Below are 14,965 nucleotides of genomic sequence, written 5' to 3'. Positions count from 1 at the left end.
TGCAATTCCATCTCTGCAGGATTGACTGCAATTTGGCATAAATGTTACTGTGTCTATAAACAAGAAGATTTCAGGCATTATTAAACTGTATCCAGTTGATACAATGATTTCAGCTACTTAATGTTTGTGGTGTTTAAAGGAGATGCATAAGAGCAGTATATGCTCTGCAAAGTGTAACTAAGAATAGAAGAAAATGACAATGATATTGGAAAGAGAGGGAATTCTTTGTTTCTTTCTTTTTTAACTAGATAATGCAGACCTGTGATCTGACTGAACTGCAAACATGCATTTGAAAAAGAAAAAAAATGTAGAGCTAGAGCAGACAGTCCTTAGAAAATTTGCAGCAGCTCTGTAGTTATTTTTGTTTTGGTTTTTTGGTTTTCTTTTTTTTATTTGTTTGATTTTACATTATTTTAATTAAAAGGCAGCACTGGCATAACTGAATGGGCATATTAACCTGTACGCAGCCACTATAAGCAAAAGTATTTTACAAGCATTTCCAGAGCAATATGAAGTCTCTAGGTACACAAATTGCTATCCCCACATAAGCAAGATACAAAACAGGGGTGCGTCTGATATGGAAAGACCAGAAAGCTATATTGCAAAAGAAATTATGCACTCTCCCTGTGTGTATCTGCAGATGCAAGTATAGCAAAACCAAAAACCACCAACCAAAAAAACCAAAACAAGGCACAAATCTTTTATGGGTTTGTTTTTGCTTTTCTTGACAGTGATCTTTTCCAGCGCATGTGCTCAGGGTATTCTGGTGAATGCATTTCAACTCCATAGTCCTCATACTCGTCCTCTCTCCTTTCTGACTCCATAGGTACTATAAAGGGTTCACCTTCAGGTTGATAGGGTCCACTTTCAGGCACATATGGTTCTGGTTGAAAATAGTTGTCCGATTGAACATAATAGTTATCGCATGTCTTTGAATCCACAAATACAGTGAAAGTTAGTTTGTCTACATAATGTTAGTCCAATCTTATTTCCATATAATAAATACATAAATTAATAGTTCACTGGGGGTATTTTTCAGTTTTGTTCATGAATACTTTTTGGCAGTAAAATAATAAAAATACTAAAATTCATTTTGAAAGGTTTTGTATTTATAACATATAAAACATTGCAGAAAGAGTCTTAAATTATGCAAGGGACCAATTATTGTAAAAGAAAAAAAACCAAAGTAAATAAAAATAATATTTTACAGCTACTTCAATAAATCCAAACACTGGACTTCATTTTAGACTGCAATATTAATAGAAGACATGGAGCAGGTAAAATGAACAGGTGGGTTTGGCATACACTAATTTTCTCTGAGAATGGGAAAGCAAGTGTAGACATAACTGTCACCAGCGGCAATATACAGTACATGTCATTTTCTCGTGCTGTTCCTCGTAACAAACCGAGTTACAGCTGGTGCTTCAGGAACACCAAAAACTACAGCAAAACAGAAGAAAAATAATTATAAAACTTTGGTATTTATAACTGCAGTTACAGAATCCAACAAGATTACATATAAAAAAAGGCACATGCCCTGATTCAGACATGTTGGTAACAAGCAACAGACAGGTAAGTTTCATAAGTTGTCAAAGATGTTATTCTGGCATATAGCAAGCAGCAGCAGGCTTTTATGCAAAAGCATCACATAGAGTTGTTAACAGATTTTAGTGGATACAGTCCCATACAAATCATTTACAAGCCACAATTAGTTTACTATTTACATAAGTCATTTCTCATTTACCAGGTTAAATCTGTCTCTTCTAATGGCATTACCTTTGCTGGTTAGTAGTTTTATAAGCCTCCTTCACCACTGAGGCTTTTGATGGTCTGGGTCTTTTTTAAAAAAAGAAAGACTGTCTATTTTATTATTGAAATGCAATAGGCTTAAGGAATTGACATCACTGTCCTTTATCTCATTCACAAGTTGTGTTAGTAAAAAGAATCTCCCCATTCTAGGAGGCCAACATGGTTCAAAAACCATATCCGTGGTGAAATATCCATACGGACTCATTTTCTAATAAGCACGTGCGCAAACATCTCAGAAACAGGATTTTCATGTATTCAAACTGTAAGCAGCACTGGCGACTTAGAAAATGTGTTAGCCGAAACCTGAAACAGGTCAAAGATGATGTTAGTCTTTTAAAAAGTCCATCTGATGTGCAAAAACATACTTTCATCCAACTAAATACATAACAGTTAAGTCATAGGCATATATTTATATATGTATACAAAGCTGCTTACTAGAAAGGACAATGCTGCTGAATCACAGGTACAATTTTCTTTCTTTTTCATTTAAATAAGAATTTTGTGTGAGATCTGCACAACCACCTGGCTTTTTACCCAGCAGCACTGAGTCTGCAAGTGTGTACATATATATATATATATTTTTTTTTTTTCTTTTGTTTTCTTTTCATGGGTACATGCACAATACACTAACAGCAAACCATATCCAATAGTAGTATCACATACACTAATTTTGAGATGTTGCAATGCATACATATTAATTTGTTAACAATACTGTGGTCCTGCAGGATCCCCATGTTAAAGAATATTCGAATCTTTCCAGTCAGAAATTGGTGGCCGCTGTGACCCTTTATTTTGATCCCAGAAACAGCCTACTATTTTGAGCTACATCACAGAGTTGAAGGCTGGTACGACCCCAGGGCTAATCAGAGACTCCATGGTGTTTAACTCGCTAGAAATTGCAGGACAGCGGTGTTTTTCAGTTGTCTGCTCTGTATCACCGAATGGATTTCCTTTGTGGAAAATTTTTATTTCAGGTATCAATTTTGTATAAATAATCCTGACATTGCTCAAAAAGAGACATACGGAAATTGCCAACCACAGCATTCTTTTTATTTTTCAAGAGAAACATGGAGAATTCAACCTTGTTCTGAAGACGATTGGAAGGGGTGGGGATGGAGGGGAAAAAAGAAGAAGAAGAAAATGGTCACTTAAATCCTATGAGCAACATTATCAACTACTAACCCTCTATGTTTAAAAAAAAAAAAAAAGACTAAAATATTTAGCTTCTACTTCCTATTTAAAGCAAACCATACATAACATCAAGTAAATCTGCATCAAAGTCCAAATGACTGCTCATATACCTGCACATTACAATGAGGCAGGCCTGCTCATTGCAACCATTTCCTCCTGATTCCATATGTCCAAGCTAGCAGGACTGTCTCATGTAAAGCAGCTCAATATGAACAGCCACATCTGTGAAGGCTATTTAAGGCAAGTTAAGTTGTTCATAACCTACCTGGGAATCCTTGGCCATTGTAAGGGATGCTAGCACACTGGGATGAATCACAATATCCTGGTGGCCCTGGGGGGCCTCGAATACCCGCATTTCCAGGACGACCTGGTGGCCCTGGCGGTCCTCGTGATCCTGTGGAGCCTGGTGGACCAGTTCTAGATTCTCCTTGTGGACCTAATTTTAGAGTCGAAAGGTTGGGGGGTTGTTTTCTTTAAGAGCTAGCTTGATAAAACAGCTAACTTTACTGCTGTCTAGACTACACAGTCTCAGCTGTGTCTTTGGTGAGAAAACACTTGCACTTTGTTGCTATATGGGGGTCAACAGAAAGAAAAACAAAAGAAAACTAGAAATGTGACTCATCATTAGTTGCTTCCCTGTGTGTGGCTTACTTAAGCATTTATTCACAGAAACTGATTTAGTAACATTTGAGCCAAGTAAGAAACATCAGTCAATTCTCTGGTTTATTTCCCCTCCATGTAAGATATGAAGATCTCAAGGGAAACTACTAGATTAGACAAGCACACTGGATTTCAATTAAAATATAGGAGTACATTAATTCTGCTACCCTGTAGCCCTAGGATAGATGAGGTAATGTTTTTTTTGGAACTGATCTTATTATGGTTAGCAGAAAAGTAAAGCTCCACGTAACTGGGGCTACAATTTGCTGCAAGCATTTTATGGGTCCTGTAATGAAAAATCGTGTTTAGCCTAGTAAACTACGAGCAGAAACAAATGATGCAGCTGATTTCTGCCAAGGCATCAGTGAACAAAATTACATGACAAAGAGCAAAACCAATGGTCAAATCATATGACTCTATCATCTGGTCATTCTGCATGTGGAAGTATTTTGTAGTCCGGGGACAATTTGTAGTTCTGTAACAACAAGTGAAAAATCGAACTAGATACTGCAAAAGTATCATCTGATAACACTTATGAAAATATCCGTCAAATATTTGGACAATGTATTTTCATGAAATACATTTTCACACAAGCAAGCATGCCAGATGAGTAAATTACAAGATAAAGATAAATACCTATTAGTTAGACACATCCAAAAATCTTTCTAAATTGCCCATTTTTGCAGGGGTTTCCAGTAAACTCTAATACATGCCAAAAACATGAAGTGAACAGAGAAAAGCAGTTTCATTCACCATATGTAATCTGGTTCCCTATGAAGAATTGTCTTTTTCTCCTACTTTTCTGTAATCTCATAAAACAAGAAATATTTACCAGGTGGTCCCGGCAAACCTCGTGGTCCTTGAGATCCAGTCCCTCTTTCCCCTTTCTCTCCAGGCATTCCTACAGAATAAAATAAAATTTTAAAAAAGCAATAAAAACCAAAGGAAGGAAGCCACATCAACAAATATTTCTTCATGCTCTCTCATTGATATTAATATTTAGTTCCTATTATTTAATGTAACAAGGCTGGTCAAACCTTATTTTGTACAGATGTCCAAATGTGCATTTGGGAAAATAATTTGAATATAAATATATGAACCTAAAAATAAAGTAGGATGCAGAGGTAATTTAGTGTGAATAAACTTTCTCAAACATAAAAAAGTCTTTGAGATACTTAAAACACCACAGAACCTTAGTATTTTAAACTACAAAGAGGAAGGTATTTTCAAGCTTGCATACTTCCGCTATAAAGGATGCTTTACACTTTCTCAGAAATAGTGATGATGAAATAAGTTCCATGAAGAGCAGAATTCAGGGATTCATTATTCCTTGATTTTTTTTCTAGTCTTTTTTAAAGATTATACTAAAATATATGCTAGAAAACACAGCACTTAGTCTATGCTACAGTAGAGTAGCTGGAATAAGCAAAGGCCACAACATAGTGTAGTACAGACACTCCATGTCATTGCAGTGATCCAAGGTAGCCACAAAACAGGTTTACCCATATGCTCAAACTCAGTTCAGAGTTGCTTCCTTCCCTTAGAGTACTGCAAAGAGCCAAGGATGTAGACCTAATTCTTTCAACTCCTACTTTTTATTCTTGGTAATGACTCATTTTCTCTCTTAATCAGAGTTCTGTTCTGCAAAGAGTTGTGTTACTCCAAACAGCCTTTCAAGATGTAGCTGTTTAGTGCCAGAAGAGTTCTGAGAACATTCACTTTCCTGGGATATCCTGTGGAAGCCTGAGACAGCAGCCAAAATGTTATACCAACTTGTACTTCATGAAACATGAGCAAAGGAGAGACAGGGGAAAGCACTGATGTAATTAACCTTGTCCTCCAGAACATCAGTGTCCCTCAGGCAATCCAACTGACCTAACAGGCTACTGCTAGGTGTGGGCTTCCTAGACTGACATGGTAAAAGGATCAGACTGCTCCTCTGGCAGCCTCTGCACTATGTCCACTGTGATATATACATCTTCCTTGGAATCTATTCACCTCTTTCACCGGGTGGTCCTTGGACCCCAGGAGGCCCTGGGAATCCTGGTCTTCCCCCAGGTCCAGGCTCTCCTCTTGTCCCAGCAGCTCCTGGGGGACCAGGTGGTCCTGGTGGTCCTGGCTGGTTACGGTTTGAATAATAATCATTCGGGATTTGATTCAGCATTTGATTGAACCGGCTCATTTGACCTTCAAAAGGAAAGTAAAATGGTTCAATAAACCACATGAAATGAGTGAAAGTCTTTTATCAGAGTGGGAAGGAATAACAAATTATCTCTCTTCATTAAATCCTAACCCTGTTCCCATTCAATAAATCAGTGGTGAACTAGTACAGATAAGTTAGGAAGACTTAACATGAGTGTCAGATAAGAAGGCTAAACATAAATGCAGGAGGGAGGGAAAAAAGGTAAGGGCGATTCTGGAAGCCAATAACATTAATAGAAATTAATTTTAAAGCAATTGAAGTCACAAAATAAGCATTTGTTTACAATACTCTTGCTTTCAGTGTTCTAATTAGAGGTTGTTTCTACTCTGAAGAACAGAAAGGACTTGTTACACTTCTAAAGGTGGAGTATCACATTTCTGTGTACTTTCAGAGCTCTGAAGCTACCACAAACACAGTATAAATTATTCATGTATAGAGCTAGCACCACTCAGTCTATGAAGTCACTTTCTTAAGCCTGTAGGATGCATAGGCTTGTACCTATATATTCCTTCTGCTATAGGCAAATTTCATTTCCAAAGAAAGGTATCTGAACAAAAGCAACAGCATTGTGAAACTATGCAGAAAGGAGCCCTTAATGGAGGGCCACATCTAGCCCTACCTGATTAATTAAATGTGCCAGTCCTAGCATAACCCTGAAGAGGTGAGCTGAATATGAAAAAGATAAGGCAGGGATGTTCAAAAAAGAGAAGCTAGAAGATCTCAAATAACACATCCTTAATCATAAGCCTAATACATTCATGAATGTACTTTCCTTCCTCTGCGATGGCTAACTAATCGACATGTTTTAAATAGCAGCCATTTACAGACATTTTAAAGGACATACTGTCCTCCTCCCTGTAGACAAGCACTCTTAATGATCCAAAAGGAATATATCTGTTTACCTCAATCAGCACTTACCCTTGTTACAGAAAAAATATTAAAAACAATTGATGAGCACTGTCTCTGTCCTCCTCAGGTCTACTGATAGTAAAAGCACTGCCTCAGGGACAGAGAGAAAGCCTCTGTAGAGAACACTTTCATGGCCTGCAGAGCTGCACTGTGTGGCAGTAGAGGACTGAAATTCAGTTTGGAGTTCTTCTCCAAATAAATACCATTTTTACTTGCATAGCACAGCTGATTTTGTGCACAGTATTTACCCAACACTCATCTGTCTTTTCCTGCTAGCAAAGTACCTGCAGCGAGCATCCTTTTTCTCACCAATTCCCTCCTCCTGAAGATAAGACACGTTTAATGAGAAAACATATACTGATTTTATGACAAAGATGAAGTAATTTTGGACCAGACTGACAGAAGGAAAGTCACCTCCTTGTACAGGACATTAGACTTGCATGTATATTTCCAAAGGTCACAGGTTAGTTCATGATCAAGCTAGCCATCTGGATCTGGCAAAAATTTAGTGCTATATTTTTTTCCACCAAATCATTGGCATTGGACAACTGTCAGATCACTCAAGCTCTTGCTGTGCTCTGTGGCCAGTATCCTCACCTTAAATGTAAACCATTGTTTTCTCTTTTGACAAACAAAGTAGTAAATTACTAGTACGAGGAACAAAGCAAGCAACACTGTTTACCATTTATCAGTTGTTCACAAACTTGTCTTGCAACTGCTCGCATCATGTTCTGAGAAGCAATGTCACCCTAAATAATCAAAACCAAAACAAGTGTTTTATTAGCAAGTGTCTGTGCTTTTAAAGACATAGTGTTTAATTAAAAAAACTGAGAAAAACTGACTTTAAAGCAGACTTACTCTGTCACCTTTTTCTCCCTTCATTCCAGGTACACCCTAAAATAAACACAGTAAAAATAAAACAACTGAAGGATTATGTTATGCCACCCCACCTACAGGTTTGAGACATGCAATTCTAGAAAACATTTTGACTCCTTCAAGAAGACAGATCTGGTCCAACTTGAACTTTACATCTCAGAGATGCTAAAGCAGGTGTCAGAAAAGACTGGACAAGCAATGATCTTTTGTGTATGATCAAACACACTGACAGATGCAGAAGAAAAAGATCTGAAGGAAAAATTCAAACGAAGGCCAAAGAAACTCACATATTCTGACACTGGCACCACTGAATTTCTAGCATCACATTTCTGTAAATGCTGAATGGTCTTATATGAGTTATTTGTGACTGTTTAATTTTAAGTCTTAAGCCAACTCATCATTAAAGAAGGTAAGTTAGGAAGAATAACACATGTCTAGGAAGGGTACCTGTCTCCTTGAACCCACAAAGAAACAGACCCTGTGTTAAGCGAAAAAGTGCTATGCAGAGATGATACATAAGATGAAGAGAGATGCCATTAAGTACTTATTCTACTTATAATGACATCTTCCCTGATAATTCTCAACCATTTCTAGTCTTACAACAGTCTCATAGAAATCGTAGCTTGAGCTGCTTTATAATTATTGAAATTTGCCAAGAGCTAACTTTTGTCTAACAGCAATTTCCATTTGCCTTTGAATACACTAGTGTTTTTTGTGGGTTTTTTGGTTTTCAAGAACAATATCTAAGAAGCCAATCAGAAGGACTGATTCTAATTTTTATATATCTTTTTCCAGCCATAGACACATACATCAGGTATACTGTAAATATGTTTTTAAATGCTGAACTGGAGATATGCACGCACAATCTACTCCGCAAACAAAATTTTTTGTGTGCACCTCTCACACAACATTTTGAGATTTTAGCCTTATGTTTGCATTCCACTGCTGGCAAAGAAAAGCATCAAGAGAGAACAAACTATACTTTCCAAAGAAAATGTAATTACAATGCTTGGTATGATGGATTTTTAAAGATTTTTAAAATAGACAGCAATGATCTCAGAACGATGTTTATAACTTGCTTTGGTCTATTTGACATGATTTTGGCCACAGTAAAAATTGCAGGCGTCCATTTAAAGTAAGTAGAAAATTAGATTCATGGTCATTTGTTTCAGCCACTAGGTTGCCCTTTGAAAAATCTAAAAAACTGCAAAGTGTTTTAAAACTATTCTTTTAATTTTTGACATCAAAATACAAAAGAAAAAAGGAAAACAAAACTGCATTTATTGCAAGACCTGCTTAGGAAGATGTCATGAATAGCCTTTCCAATGCTTTTGAATACTCACTGTGACAAATGACACGTGTGCCAAATTCCTGGGCAGTACAAACAAAACTTTGGCCAAAACTATGGCTCCTGAAGTGGCCAGTGTGAGTTTTACAGGTCACTTCAGTGGATGCAGACTTAGGCCACAGCTGAGTCCTTCTAAAAATCTATTGTAAATTCCCCTGCCAGAATGTGTCCAAAGAGCACAGGAGCTTTGTTAGTGAAGCAAAAAGGGGCTAGCATGAGTTCAAATAGATTTGCACTTGTAGCCTAAATTACTATTTGAACGTAAGACATTTCAAAGGTGAAAAGCCAGTTTGGTCATCTGCTGCTCTGCATGGCTCTCCACATAGTTACACATAAATCTTAAGTTTTACTGCTTTTTACACCGTAGTATTTCTTTAAGGAGCCTGTTTATCACCATTAACAAAGCAAAGGCTAAGTGTGGGCCGCAGCTGTTTTTCATAACATTCCTACAGTACCCGCAATTAATTTCAACAACACAAGACAACAAATCATTCCACTGAGGTCACAGCAGATATAATTTAAATGTGGTGGCACTGTTTCATAGACTTCCATCAAGGGTTTGGGCAAACAAATTCCACGGGGTATGTTGGGGTGTGAACTTAGTACGCTGTCTGAGCTTCTCTGCAGCAGTGTTGCATAGACCTACTCATGACATGCCACAGAAAATATGAGGCAGCTCATCCATCACTGAGTTAAGTAGTTGGCACACTGTACATTTGCAACATGCATAACAGATCATTCATGCAAAATTAATTGTACAGACTCAAATGAAAGATTTAGAATGGCAACACCACAAATGTGCCACTGGAATAAACTATGACACCAATGAGACAGTTACTAATATGTACACAATACACCCATCAAACTGATAAATATTCTTTCCCTTCTGTCGTTCGTTCTTTCATCTATATCTTTTCTTACTTTTGTGAGTCCACAGGGAAAAGGTCTGTCTTTCAGTTTTAGCTTAGCACAGCCACATACTGAAACAGACCATAGACTTCTAAATGCCATAACATAAATAACTTGTAACAATTAAAACCATCAGGAAGATAGGACATTTCTATCCGTCATTCTCTAATAATTAACATTGTGGTAAATGCTAATGTACTGCAGCTCTAAAAGAGATGTAATTTGACTCTGAATTCAACAGACATTAACATCTCAGTCATAAACTATCACATTTATCTGAAACATCCATTGAATAGAATTGCAGGTCTTGCACTAGGCTATAACATAAAAATCAGGGGGGCGGAATATTAACAAATTATTAGGTGCTTCTCTTTCTGTTTGAAATTTGGCAATTTTTGCTATTTTCTGAAAGCATATTCATTTGAAATTACGTTCTGAGTACATATATATAACACCTGCTCATTGTATTCTCATTCTTTCTAAGGCTTTCACAGTACAACCTCATGTTGTTTTGACTGGAAGCAAATCATGCAGTACGTCTTCTTGTTTATTCACTTGGTAAGTGCAACCATTAGAAATCGGATTTCTGGTCTACTATCCCAGCAATGTTCTAATAATTACTTAAAGTGCCCTGTTCCAATGAATTCACTTGCTAGAGCATTCATACACTGGAACTATATACAGAAGAGAAAAAAAATGAAGCGAACTTAAAATGTTCAAATCCTATATACTGTTTTCCGGGAAAAATTTTTGCTGACAGGTCAAGAAAAGTTCTTCAGGCTGACTTCAGCCACAGGCCATGTTGGTAAGACAGGAAGGTGCTCTGGTAACAAAAACACAATATTGCTCCAAGGTATTGCCAACAAATGTCCCCCAGCTAGGAAAATGCTAAGGCCATTCCTTAATTATAAGCGATACACAGTCAATTTTACAATTCATTGAAATCAAATGAGCCTCATTTTTCAATTTGTGACCTTGCAAAGATACACTGATTCAGCCTTGTGAGTGGAAATCTATAGGCTATTCAGAACTAATTTTAAAATTTGAAGATCAGGCTGACTGGCTATGTTAACAACGAAGTTTATTTTCTACCTAGATATTTTAGAAATATGATTTCCAAAAAATAATTACAACTGCAATTACTGACTTGCTATTTTCATCTTCCTCCCACTTGGTCATATTCTTCTTAAATTTCAGTTTGTTTTCTTTTAATAGACAAAACCATGCAATTTAGCCAACTGCTTGCCAGCATTTTGAGAAGCAGCAGCTGCTGCTGACATTCTGTTTTGTTGATATCCTGCGATGAGGGAGTTACTTGGGGTCAGTGTGAGGAAAAGCTAGTTTATGCTTTATGTGGATTTTTTCTGAGCTGTGGGATGAAGGCTGGGGCTGCAGCAAAGTTCTATGGCCAAAGGAGGACAAAACAAAGGAATTTTTGCTATTTTTACTTTAAAAGATAATGTGTTCAATTGTATTCTGCAAAAGAATGTTTGCTCCCCACAAGAACCACCAGTTTGCTGCTCCCAAAGCGGCATCTTTTTGAGACCTCATCTAGGTTGTCTGCATAGGTGGACATAAGATCAGTGAATACATGGCAGCAGAGAATGAAAAATACTCAAAAACTGCATTTAACTCACGACAAACTTCTCCTTTATATGCTTGGAATTAGGTTTCTCAGGCTGTTTGGTCCTGGAGGCATCAGTCCAGTAGCACCTTATATATAAAACATAAATGCCTCGCACTATTTCCTGGGGACTTTCTAGATCAACAAAGTCAGACCCTGTTGTCACAGTCTGTTTTATAAACAAGACAGCTCCACCTTAAGACAACGTATGCTGCCTACCCATCCATTACCATTTTCACTCTCACACCTATAAAACAACAGTACTGGAACTTTTCTTCTCTGCTAGTCGAAGTTCTTCTATTTCCTGTCACGTTTATTCATAGAAAATGTATATCCACTTCTTCTTGATCCAATATCCTCTTTCAGCTTTATGACTCCTTCTTACCCTTGCTGGTAGTTACCTGATGATATATGTATGGACTACTAACAAATTCTCACTCTCTGTTTGACCAGACAGACAGAGGACAGATGTATTGGTTTCATCTAGGATAGTCAGTGCTCAGTTCTCAATAGATTTACTGACTCATTTGTGTTCTTACTGTTCCTTTCTTGTTTTTTTACTGCACTCTAAAAATACGAAAGTTTCTCTTGGAGGTACTTATAAGCAGATTATAAAGTCAAATTTCCTATTTCTATGAAAATTCAGTTAATGCTTCAATTATCAACTTGTTCTAGTATAAGTATAAATTGAGGTGAATAAATGTTTATAGACACATTCATGGTGTGGTCTGCACCTCAGATTAGCGCATTAGTGGTATTTAACACATCAGGAAAGAGCTCCTATTGACTGCATTCACTGGAAATGTCTTCTCAACACCAAGGCTCCTCATAATTTGCACATAACTGTATCTTTTGCCTGGGATGTAATGTTCCTTGCCTTGTAGGCGTCTACCACCTGACTTGTGCTGCATAGTACCAACAATACAGATTGCTCAGGTAGAAGAAAAAATGGCAGGATCTAGTGAAAAAAATATTTACTCCTTGTATTTACCAGAGGCAATGTGAAGCCTCATTATCTTTCTCCAGGACAGGAAGTTACACATTCAGGCAGGCCTGAACTATGATTCAGGACACTACAAGTTGCATTTGGCCATTAGGCTGCACCTTTGGCAATTCTAATACTGGACACAAAGGAAAGCGTTGAAATTCTATCCGCCAGGAGTCTGATAAAACATCTGTGCAAGGTGCAAGCCAGAATTCCTGCTGGGATCTGTTCTACAAACATAAGAAATGGTAAATATGGTGCACAGTGTCCCATTACAAGAAAGTTCAATAACTGGGAAAAAAATGTATTGCTAACTGAAAGGAACTCTTAAAATTAGAGTGTAGGAGAACTTATGTGTGGTGCTTGGACAAGAGTTGACTGCCTTGCTTTGCAAAAGCACTAAAACTGGGCTTGTAGCCAAATTTCCTTCTATGCACAATTATTTACCTGCAGAAGATCTTTGCTGCTGAACTGGATCAGCTATCCAGTGTCCCAAGTGAAGGAAAACTCGGACACACCTGGTAGTTTGAAGCTCACTTGTGAACAAACCACAGCACCTTGTGCCCCAGCTATGTCTATCAAGCATCTGACCTGGCAGAAATATCATATTAGCAAAGTATGTCTAAAGGCAGGAAAGCTTCAGTGCTTTCCTAAAACACTCAATGTCCTCTACTGCAAGGAGAAATGGGATTTACAGGCTGGCAAATGCAGACTGAATTCAACACGTGTATGAGAAAATGACCCAGCTTCCAGGTGCTCCTGGGAACTTCCACTGCATAGCTGCCAAGCTGCCCAGCCTACTATATATTCTTCCAAATTATCCAGCTGTCATATACACAATGACATTGAAGCGGAATGGAAAATTCTGGCTGATTGCCAGATATTAAGTACAAGTAATGAATGACTTCCCATTTCAATTGCTGTTTCCACTCCTAACTCAAGCATAATTTCTCAGAGATCCTATAAATGAATCAATTCAAATTTCTCCTGAAACTGTTGGTGGGAGGCAGCACCTCCTGCTCTTTCTCCCTATTCAGGACGCACTTTAAACGCTTGAACAGAATCCACAGAAACCACCCCCAAATAATTTTGAAATCACATTGTAAAAAACACAAAATGTTTGCAAAACAGAAGTGGTTATGTGACATTATCAAAGATTGTCCACCTTCAGCAGTGTACCACTTTTTTACTACACACACACACGAATATAAAGACTTTCCAGTCATTTTGCTGACCTAGTTCTTCATGCTTATGCAGTGTAGGAACATATGTCTTGGCACGTAAGAGCCTACGATCTTTTTAGTGGAAACCAGAGAACACAATTTCCAGCCCCAACTATTAAACTCAGCAAAATGGCATACTGTAAAAATAAAATTGTTTGAAAAAAAGGCTTGCGGTCTTAGGTCAGCTCCACTGTATTAACCACTGTCATAAGTGCAAGACAAGTATTTAAAGCAGTAAGTCTCATATGCATCAACAGACTGTAATTTTAAATTTGATACTGTAAGTGTATCATTATCTTACTGGTGTCCCACGATCTCCTGGCTTCCCTGGTTTTCCACTTGGGCCAGCAACTCCTGGAACTCCTGGGGCACCCTGCAGCAGAAGACATGTAAAGTGAATTGTGGAAATCCACAACAGCCTAAGTGTTAATAATAAATGTGTTATTGTATTGAGTGCCAAGCAATACTGAGAATGGCTCCTATCAGGGTTTTTTTTCTGTTAGGTAGGTATCAGGCTTGAAAACTTTCCTCTGGAAAAAAATAGTTTGTTTCTTCATGGAAATGTGTCCTTTTACATAACACCACAGTTTAACAGGCATTTCTGAATCTAAAGATGCAGAAAGTGTCTATATGTTTTTGGTATCGCTCTTAATGGCAGATTCCTAAAGTAGAACAAGACAGTTTGGCCTTTTAACTTCATCTAGCAGGTCTGTGATCCATGCAAAAGTCTACAACAAGAAGTCCATAAAAGTCATTCTAGTGATACTAGATAAATATGAACAAATAAAAGACCAGTGTTAGGTTATGTGATAAAAGCTCATCTGTACACCCACAAAGGACCACAAGACAGACAATTGTGAGGGAGTGGGGGCAGCCCAAATAATACCCTGCCCTAGGGACTCCTGTCTATATAAATATACGTGGTGTAAACGTGTGCTCTGTGTGCATGTGCCTACTGGGAATACATCTTCCGCCTTGCTACTGGTTGGACCTGGTAAAATGGAGCTGCAGCAACTTGCCTATCTTGGGCTGTCTGACCCAGCATAATATGTTTTTCTCTAACAACCAGCACCTTTTCTAACATGGTCCCACAAAACACAATGTAGTAGCTTTTTAAGCAAAAACTAATCCTCAAATGCTCTTGTCAAGAAAAACTTGTATTAACAGCATTTTTTTTCACCAGACTACAAGTTTTAAGCTGACTGGTTTCAGTAGACCTAGCTATGCA

At 37.7% G+C, this 14,965-nt stretch overlaps 1 protein-coding gene across 1 annotated transcript in view; it reads right to left on the bottom strand.

Annotated features, from left to right (window-relative positions):
* Positions 1 to 211: 211 nt before the first annotated feature.
* COL12A1 (collagen type XII alpha 1 chain) overlaps positions 212 to 14,965 on the bottom strand; it is a 100,554-nt gene continuing 85,800 nt past the window's right edge. Inside the window, exons 59-65 of the mRNA XM_059835443.1 lie at positions 14,039 to 14,110; positions 7,631 to 7,666; positions 7,455 to 7,521; positions 5,659 to 5,847; positions 4,493 to 4,561; positions 3,266 to 3,436; positions 212 to 883 (exon numbers count right to left, since the gene is read on the bottom strand). Of these exons, the coding sequence (XP_059691426.1) occupies positions 702 to 883; positions 3,266 to 3,436; positions 4,493 to 4,561; positions 5,659 to 5,847; positions 7,455 to 7,521; positions 7,631 to 7,666; positions 14,039 to 14,110 (786 nt within the window). The 3' untranslated portion in view covers positions 212 to 701. The remainder of the gene's footprint in view (positions 884 to 3,265; positions 3,437 to 4,492; positions 4,562 to 5,658; positions 5,848 to 7,454; positions 7,522 to 7,630; positions 7,667 to 14,038; positions 14,111 to 14,965) is intronic.

The sequence above is a fragment of the Gavia stellata genome, chromosome 2, assembly GCF_030936135.1.
Source record: "Gavia stellata isolate bGavSte3 chromosome 2, bGavSte3.hap2, whole genome shotgun sequence".
Lineage (NCBI taxonomy): Eukaryota > Metazoa > Chordata > Aves > Gaviiformes > Gaviidae > Gavia > Gavia stellata.
Note: the sequence above shows the minus strand (reverse complement) of the source record. Positions and strands in the feature narration are given on the sequence as shown.